This window comes from Dipodomys ordii, unplaced genomic scaffold (assembly GCF_000151885.1).
Source record: "Dipodomys ordii isolate 6190 unplaced genomic scaffold, Dord_2.0 Scaffold80, whole genome shotgun sequence".
In the NCBI taxonomy this organism is placed as follows: domain Eukaryota; kingdom Metazoa; phylum Chordata; class Mammalia; order Rodentia; family Heteromyidae; genus Dipodomys; species Dipodomys ordii.
This window is the reverse complement of record NW_012267296.1, coordinates 7,107,922-7,118,109: the sequence shown is the minus strand read 5'-3', so window position 1 is coordinate 7,118,109 and position 10,188 is coordinate 7,107,922. Positions and strand designations below refer to the sequence as shown.

The following is a 10,188-nucleotide window of genomic DNA, read 5'->3' as shown; positions in this document are numbered from 1 at the left end:
CCAGGCCCAGAGTTCAGGCCCCACAACCGGACCCCCCCCCAAAAAAAATTAAACTAGGGATTAATGGCTCTTCCTTGTAAAGCTAGCTACTCAAGAGGCTAAGATCCATAATTTCTCAATTCTATACTAGCCTAATCAGAAAAGTCTTGTCTCTGAAATAACCTTTAAGGAGTAGATAACCAGCTGATCTAGCAAGCCAAGCAAGCACAAAGCCCTGAGTTCAAGCCCCAGTACCTAACAAAAATAAATAAGTAAAAATAATAGCAAAAATCATTTGCACAAAAGAAATGACTCTCAGGTGGATTATCTATTTTATTCAACATTTAAGAGGGAAAATGTAGCTCACATTTAGGTAAGTTCATTCAGAAACTAAGGAAAGTTTTTTTCTACTCATGTTGTCAGGACAGCATAACTCAAAAAAAATGATGAATCTATGACAAGAAAAAATGAATCACAAAACAATATCCCACATAAACCACAGATGAATGCTTATAGGCAAAATATGAGCTTAAGAATTCATCATAGAAGATATTGCACCATAATTGGTTTATTCTCAGAAGGTGGGGATGATCTAACAGTAAAAATTGGGCCATGGTAATCCTATCTACTCAGAAGTCGGAGATCCAAGAATGGTGATTTGAAGCCAGCCTGGGCAGTGTCTATGAGACTCATCTCCAATAAACTAATCAAAAATGAAACAAAACAAAAATCTGGAAATGGGTGTTAGTCAAGTGGTAGACAGTAGACTTGAGTAAAAAAGATCAGGAGCAATGTTCATGCCATGAGCTCCAGTGCTAGGAGCAACACCAAAAAATAAAACAAAAAAAAATTCAGTAATTTCCTACATAATATTCTATGCAGGAAAAAATGATTATTTTAAGGTTTTCATTCCAGAGTTTTGAACAAGTTTATTCTGGACATTTTTGACAGTTTTTTAATTATTTTGTAGAAAAAAGAAGTTGTGGAGTTTATTTATCCATTTTCAGTAACATCATCTTTTTCTGTATTTGTTAGAAGCTATTTCTAAATATCTATCCATGAAGAAATAACTAAAATCAACTGCATAAATGTTTTGTTTTTAAATAATAAAATCATACACTTTTGAATATTTTTGAGGGGTCCAGTTTTGGGGCCTGAACTCTGGGCCTGAGCGTTGTCCCTCAGCTCTTCAGATCAAGGCTAGCACTCTACCACTTGAGCCACAGCACCACTTCTGGCTTTTTTCTTTCTGCTTATGTGGTGCTGAGGAATCGAACCCAGGGCCTAATGCATGCAAGGCAAGCGCTCTACCACTGAGCCACCTTCCCAGCCCACTTTTGAATATTTTAATAAAACATTTATCAAGAATTAGAATCATGGACAGTTTGAGAATGAATTTAAATGTCAATAAAGTTACTGCTCTATTCATATGACTGTCCTGAAGGTTAATATCTGAGGATTTGTCTGACTTTGAAGAAACTTAGCTATTAATTTCTAAAAATAGTTGTATGTGAAGTAAAATGCCTAATATTTTTCATGTAATTGAAAGAATTTTACTTTTCTATACTTTTTGAAAATTATAACAATTAACAAAATACTGACTAGTTTAGTATTTGTGACAAAGAAATAGATTTATAAGAGGAAGTAAACTGTGCCATTAATCTCAACAAGATTCTATTATCTTGGAAAAGTAGAAATGCTTAAATTTTATTGGACATTTCATTTAACCCTTATGAAGATAAATTTAAAATGTTATTTTAAAATATAACATTTTAAAAGAAAATACCTTCACTAATCTTTGGATGTTAGAAACAACTTGTAAATGTCTCTACAAGTGTCAGAACCAAATTTATAAATACAAGCTTTTTCACTCAAAATCAACATTCTTCCTACAATATGGAATTATCTGAATCATATGCAAATAACTATTTTACTCTGCTAATGTTATTAAGATTCCATGCTGTTTCAATTTCTTGTTTCTTCTTCTAAAATTCATAGAAATTAGTACAGGTTTTACATTACCACATAGTGTTCTATACTATATATTCTATATAATTATGTGTAGCACTCATATCAAATTCTACAGCTTTTCTTTATAATTTCCTGCCCTCTAACATGCTTCTGTCTCTGATGAAAAATTCCCTGGTGATACCAAGCCTTTTTACCTTGTTGCTGATCTTACAGGAAAAAAGCTTATATTTTTTCCTTGCTGTTGAATATAAAACTAGCTTTGTGCTCTTTGGCTTTTATTTTGTTGATATATATTTATTAGTAGTTTACTGTGTTTATTACATGGAAGTGTGTGAATTTTATCAAAGAGGATGTTGTTTGAATTATTGAGATGATGGAAATTGTTTTGTTTTCTTTTGCTTTGCTTTGCTTTTTGATACCCAGTATTGCGATTTCAGTATTGCTATATACCCATACTAGACTCAAACTCACTGTGTAACTCATACTGACCTTGAACTTTTTATCCCCTTTCCTTGGCCTCCCAAGTGCTGGGATTGCAAAAACATGCCACCACACCTGGATTAATCATGGCATATTTCTCTTTCATTCTGTTTTTCCTTGTATCTTAGAAATAATCTCATTTGGTCTGGATTATAAGCCTTAGTACACGGTTAAATTATGTTTGCTAGGATTCTATTGAACATTTTTTTTATTGTGAAAATACTGTACAGAGGGGTTACAATTACATGGGCAAGGTAATGAGTGCATTTCTTATCAAGCATTGTTGCTTCTCCTTTGTTTCCCCTTCTCATCCCTTCCCATCTCCACCCCCCACCCCAGCGTGCCAAAGTTGTAAAGTTCGTTTTCGACATAACGACTTGTACATCTCATTGTTGCAATGGGTCCACCTGTATCCCTATTTAAACAATTTGTTTTTTCCCTTCCCCTCCCCAAATTATAAGTTGAGCATTTTTATATCAATATCCATGAGAGATATTTCACTGCAGAGAGAGAGAGAGAGAGAGAGAGAGTGTCTTCGTATTGGAAGAATTCTGGCCTCATAAAAAAGTGTTTTGTTTGTGCCAGTCATGGGTCTTGAACTCAGGGCCTGTGCATTGTCCCTGAGCTTTTGTGCTCAGGGCTAATGGTCTGCCACCTGAGCCACAGCTCCATTTCTGGCTTTTGGTGGTTAATTGAAAATAAGAGTCTTATGGACTCTTCTGCCAAGACTGGCTTCAAACTGCAATTCTCAGATCTCAGCCACTTCAGTTGGTAGGGTTACTGTCATGAGCCATTAGTGCCCAGCAAATAAGTTTTTAAATATTTTGTTTTCTTCAATTTGAGAACGCATGGAGGAATGACAATTCTTTGAAAGTTTTGTAAAATTTACCCGGAAATTTCTCTATCCTTGGATTTTCCTTTTTTGAGCAGTTTTGATTACAACACGGCCATCTACCCCGCCACCATTTTATTAAGTGTATTTGACTTTTCTATATCTTCACTTGGTTGTATGTATATTTATAGTGATGTTGTACAGGTTATACAATTTATTTTGCATAGTTACTCTTCTGAACAGTTTTATTTCTGTGATTTCAGTTATCATGTCTGTGTTTCCATCTCTGATTTTAGTTATTTGAAGGCTTTCTGTTTTAACTAGTATATCTACTGCTTTATTCTAATTTATCTTTAAAAATCAACTAAGCTTCATTGATATTATATGTTGGTCTTTTTATCTCAGCAAATAATGGTAGAATCATAGTTTAGGTGTGGGTCCAAGCAAAAAACAACACTCTGTCTAAATTTAATAATTGCAAACAAGGGCTATAGACCTGGTTCAGTGATATTTTGCTGATTAATTGGAGATAGAGTCTCATACTTTTCTACTCAACCCTGATCCTCACATTTCAGCCTCCTTTGTAGTAGGATTATAGGAATGTGCTGTCAGTGCATGGCTTCTTGTATACTTCTGAGTTTCTTTTAAGCTAGATTATTTATAACAATTCTAGTACATTCCACAGTTATTTTGAATATGAAGAGATATATAAACATCTATATTGTGTTTCTTTTTATGTTTCTATCATGCAGTAACCCTTGGTGACTAATTTATAATATTAGCATAATTTGGATAAAATAAATGATATATGGTATCAAGGAGTAGAAGCAGTAAATATGATAATTATCACCTTTGTTATTTTCTGTACTTGGCTTGGAATATAAAATGTACAGCTGTACTTTTGTATGTATTATACTTTATAATTATCATATTTACTGCCTCTACTCCTTGATACCATATACATTTATTTTATCTAAATAGTGCTAATATTATAAATTAGTCACCAAGGGTTACAGCATGATAGAAACACAAAAAGAAACACAATATAGATGTTTTTATATCTCTTCATATTCAAAATAACTGTGGAATGTACTAGAATTGTTATAAACAATCTAGCTTAAAAGAAACTCAGAAGTATACGAGAAGATAGGCTATCAATACATCATGTCTTCTCCATTATGGGACTATCATTTCGTGCTATCATGTGATCAGATCCAACGTAATGAATTTATGTTCTATAAGGATATAATTTCATTTTCTCAAAGAGAAAATCATGAGGGTTTTACATTAAAATGATGAATTTAGAAATTAGAAATTACCATTCAGTATTCTTAACATTCAATATTCTTACACTATTTCCAAAGAATAATTTTGTAGTCAGGCATCTAGCTATTCAGGAGGCTAGGATCTGAGGATCGCAGTTCAAAGCTAGCCTGGACAGGGAGGTACATGAGATTCATCTCCAGTTAACTGCCAAAAGCTCCAAGTTGAGGTATGGCTCAAATGGTAGAACACTACACTTGAGCAAAAAGAAGCTCAGGAATATTATCTAGGCCCTGAGTTTAAGTCTAGGACCAGCACACAAAAAATTCAGATTTTACTTACCAACCTGGAAAATAAAAGCAATCCTTAAGTCTAATTATATTTTACTAAATAAATATCTAAATTTCCAGAATGATATGCCAGTGATTCCTCAATAGCTACAGAAACAGATCATTATATTAAATTTAGAAGACAAATTCCTTGCAATTTTGATACATAACAAACAAGGATATTTTCTGTCTCAAATTGTGGAGATTTTAAAAATAGCAAGGATGATATTATAATAAAGAATTAAGTGACAGGATTTCTAGAAGCAAATAGAAAAGTAAAATAGATATGTAATAACCTACCCATGTGAAAACAGAGTTTTATTTTGTTCATCTAATTCAGGAATGACTGATCTTCCAAAAAGTAAGGAGAAAATTTAATGTTGTGGCCTACCCTTGAAAAATACCAGATTACATTTACTATAAAGTATTCAAGGATGATATTGTTTCCTTTGCACAAACTGAGGTTATAATGAGAACATAAAGTTAGATTTCATTGTCTTGGCTAGCCTTGCTCATATTTTACTTTTCTCTATAAGTTTCCAGAATACAACTTGTGAGATACATGAGTGATGACAAGATTGTGAGATTCAAAGAGGATTCTCAAGCTCTCAGAAACAACGAAGCTTCACAGCAAAAAACGGAATCAGACAGCCTCAACATTTCTCCAGACCCAAATACACTCACAGATGAGAAGCCTCCCAGAAAAATGAGTCGTAAAGTATCTTACAGCAAGAATCGTTCCCAGGACTTCACGGGTGATGACAATTTTCAGGATCTTTGGTCTCAAATTGATCTTACTAAACTCATAAGTCCTGAGAGTTTTATGTCTGCTGTACCAGTCCCTTCATGCAGTACAACTTCTAAGTCTGTCATTCGTACCAAGGTTCCAAGAGAGAGTACAATTTCTTTGCCCGTGGGCAATCAAAAATGCACCAAATGTTTTAAGGAAATCAAGAGCTCTCTTTCCCATATATGTGTTGTGGATTCTGATGATGATTCAGACTCTGACCATCCTTTACAACTCCATTTTCCATCAGAGACTAAACGTTCTCCAGGCCCCAAATCTCGTAGACACTGCAAGTCTTCTCAGAGGATCTCTTTATCTCAGTCCCAAGATCCTGGATCTCCTGTGGAAATCCGTTGTTCTGTACACCAAGAAACTCCTAAATTTTTGCATTGTGACAGTTGTGTAGCTCTCCAAAAGCTCATTGGCTCCACTATTGCTGCTACCTTTCCCATGGACTCCCAAAGTACTACGGGCCAACACAGAACAAGTCCTGAAACTGAAGATAATTCTGACAATGACATTCAACCTTCTAGTCCTGAAAAATACAGATATAAATCAAGTACTAAAATGAAACCTCTTCCCAAACATGAGATAGCCCGTGAAGATGAGACAAACTCTGAAGATGATGCAGATGTTGAAGATGAAGCAGATAGTGAAGATGAAGATGACAGCAATGATAAGAAAGATCCCAAAGATAAGTCTGATCCTGATGACACTGATCCAAAGGACAGCAACTCTGGAAATAGTACTGATAGCAATGACGGATCTGATCCTAGCAGTGGTTCTGGCCCTACAAGTGATGCCAATTCCGACAGAGATGATGACCCTAACGAGGGTGATGACCCCAACAGTGCACCTGATTCTAACATCGAGAGTGGCCTTAATGATGATATTCATTGCAAATGCAGTACTAATCCTGAAGAGGTCATTTACACCAAAAGTGCAGGCAATGCTTCAAGACTATTTACTGATGTTGACTGTGAAAATATTGCTGATGCCAGAAGTGACATGAATCCAAACAACACCCCTGAGTCCCAAAATGCAATTATTCTGGATTGTACTTCTACTTCCAGCAATGACATGTGGCAAGGCAATGACATTTACTTCAACATTGACTTCAGTCCTCAGAGTGTTAGATCAATTCCCGACAGCCTTGGCCCCAGCAAAAATGACATTGGCCTCAACAACATCTCTAGCTTCCAAAACAATAACCCTGATCTCCAGAAAGATCCTAACTCTTACTATAATGCTAATTCCAGTAATGACACTGATCACAACAAAGCTATTAGTCCTAACAATGAAGAAGACCTCAGCTATGATATAGGACCCACTAACACTGCAGGTCATAGTTATAAAGCTGCTCCAAACTATAACACATACCTTGACTATGTCCCAGAATTTATACATGTAGTCTTCTCTAGCTCTGTAGTCAACCTAAACTATATTGACAGAAGCAGTTATGTTATTAGACCCAACTCTGCAGCTAGTACTATCAAGACAACAGACACCAACAACATCACTACTTGTACTTGTGCTGTTCCCCATACATATTCTGCTAGAACCTTTTATATCTCAGGCACTACCTATATTCCTAGATATACTCATTTCATTGGCTCTAGTACTATCATCAACCCCAATTGCAACACTATGAATAATCATTATGCACCTTATTTTGCTACTAGCAGCAATAATAAAAGTAGTTTTCTCCTGGACCCTGAATTAGAAATCAGTCCTTTGTCCTCCATCACTAATACTATTTATAGACACATTTTCAGTTTTACCACCAACAGAAAGTATATTTCTATTCCCAGTTGTTTCACCACATTAAAATTTTATGATCCATCTAAACTTGGAAGGAATTATGCAAAGTGGGATAGCAAAAAATTTGGTGCTCTCCTTAAAGATTCTACTGGCTCCATGGACTTTACTAGCTTTAAGTATCTCACTGAGTCCAAGGATATCCTTGATGCCAAGGAATCTGAAATTTTTAAATATTTCTGCACATTACAGAATTCTTTTGGCGTCAAAGATACTGCCAGTTTAAAATTTCATTCCAATCCAAATAGTCCACTCTCTAGTTCTGGTATTGTAGTCGAAGCTCAGCCATCAGATGTTTTGAAGTTTGGCAAATCATCAGGTGCTGTGAATCAATTGTTTAAGGTAAGTTTATGTAAATATATTATGATTTGCATCTCCATATTCTGTAATTGAACAAAGTCAATGCAAACCAGGGAAAAGAGGGGAAATAAGTCTAGTATTATTTCTCCTTTGCACTCTTAAGCCAGCAATATGTCTTTCCATTTGACAGATGCATCTGTTATACACTTGCAAAATACCAAAATGACTTTGCACTGTGGCTCACAGAGCAACTATCAAGGGTCCATAGCTCATATGTATGAAGGTAGTCACAAACAACCAAGTAAATATTTTGCCTACCTTCTCTCACCCATACATGCCCTGGTATTGGTTATTTTCCTCTATGGATAGAAAGAGAAGAAAAATCAAAATGAGCCTTAAGTACATGAAGCAATTTAACCCATCTCTCAAAAAACATTTTATTAATAAGGCTGTTTGGAATAGCAGTTATATTGTAATCTCCATTTTAATATATAGAATTAGAATTACTTTGGTGACATGATATTAGGAAGCAAAGAACCCCAAAGCTTTGCTACTTTTGAATGAAATACTTATCCTATCTTATTGCTACTGACACTAAGTAAAATAATTTTCAGGAGTGATACATCCTTATCAAATGTTTTCTCTAGCATTTTGAATTTCATGCACAAATTAGGATTTTTAAGTCTTTGATAAACTATTTTGATGGCAAAAAATTAGTATATTTTGATGAAACTTTATCAATACATCACTGAGGCATAGTTACATTGGTATATCTTATATTTCATTAGACATGGTAAACAAATACATTTAAATTGAATTAGAGTCCCTGTATGCACAAATGTTCAACTTGAAGTAATTACTTTGTTTTCTACTAAAATATCTAATTGAATATAGCCATATATTTAGAATATAGCACAAATAATTATAACTAGAATGCAATTACAAAATTGGTATTTCCTTAATGCTTTTACTTTAATAGAAAACAAATTCACAATTTTCATAGAAGGCTACACCTTCAAGTAAACAGTTATAATTACCTAGTATGATTTTGTAGCTTTTCTTTATGTGAACCTGAAGGTATTATTGGCCATTTATATGCAGTAAAAATAATGTTGTTCTAACAAAATACATCAAATTAGAATTCACATATAAGAATTCACAGTTATTTTCATAAGTGAACTTTCATAGTATTTTGAAGATATTTAAAATATATTTTATTTTACGCCTTTGGTGTTTCTGAGTAAAACATGGCTATAATAAGTTTCAGATAACTGATTTTAAGAAATGTAGCTGTCATTTTATAGCTCAAATCATAGAACCCAAGGACTGTTTCCTAAGTAGGATGACTTGAGATTAAAAAGCTACCTTTAAAGAAGATTTCTTTCATGTGAAAAAGGGTATGATTTGATATCATTAGAACAAAATAACAAAAAATGAGCTTTAAAGACAGGTATCAGTGACTCACACCTGTAATCCTAGCTACACAAGAGGCTAAGATCTAAGAATTGCAGTTTGAAACCAGCTTAAGCAGGAAAGTCAATGAGACTCTTTTTTCCAATAAATTACCAAAAAAAAAACAGGAATGGAGCTGTTACTCAACTAGTAGAGACTTGCCTTGAGCAAAGGAAACTCAGGGACAGCACTCAGGCCCAGGACTGGCAAAAAATGCCATTAAATAGAATATCAAGTCAAATAAATAGAATATCTAGTCAAATAAATACTGATCTCTGGAAAAATATTTTTCAGTGTATTTTATCAGGACTAGATAATTAAAATAATCAGAAACAATCAAAGATGGACTGAAATTCATAATAAACTATGAACAGCTTTGTAGACAATATATTTTCTATGCCTTCACTACCAGAGCAGCACTTACAAGAGTCATTGACCCCTCTCAAAACATTGACACAGTTTCTTGATTTATTACATTGATATCATTCAAATAAAATTAAGAGAACAACACTCTTTTCCAGCTCAAACTATTAATTAAGATAAACAATCTGAAAGGAAAATTTCCTCACAGCCATAAAGAATCAAAGCAATATACCTAATTTCATAACATACATTCAAACCATCATTTCATTCTCTCCTTCCAGGTAATTAATTATTAAACAGTGTAACAGACTCAGAATACAGACTAAATAAAAACATGATCTTTGCCCTATTATGAACCCACAGTTCCTCATCTTAATAGAAAGCAAGTGGTTATCTGGGGTAGAAGCTATATAAAAACAAATGAAATAGTTTCAAGTTTCCTGAATAATTAGTAATGTTTTAGATGTTCAGCCCATGTTACCAATGTATTTAATCTAGCTAGAAATAAGTAAGAAGGTTATCAGTTTTTCACTTTTTTGAAGTACCAATAATATCCTTACTCCTGACAGTTTATTTTTGGAAGTTTGACAAGTTTACTAATATCTGAACTAAAT

General features: G+C 34.0%; 1 protein-coding gene across 1 annotated transcript in view; it reads left to right on the top strand.

The window, feature by feature from the left end:
- The window catches only part of LOC105992149, a 139,328-nt gene that overhangs the window by 68,838 nt on the left and 60,302 nt on the right, over positions 1-10,188 (top strand). Inside the window, exon 7 of the mRNA XM_013024973.1 lies at positions 5,391-7,801. Within this exon, the coding sequence (XP_012880427.1) occupies positions 5,391-7,801 (2,411 nt within the window). The remainder of the gene's footprint in view (positions 1-5,390; positions 7,802-10,188) is intronic.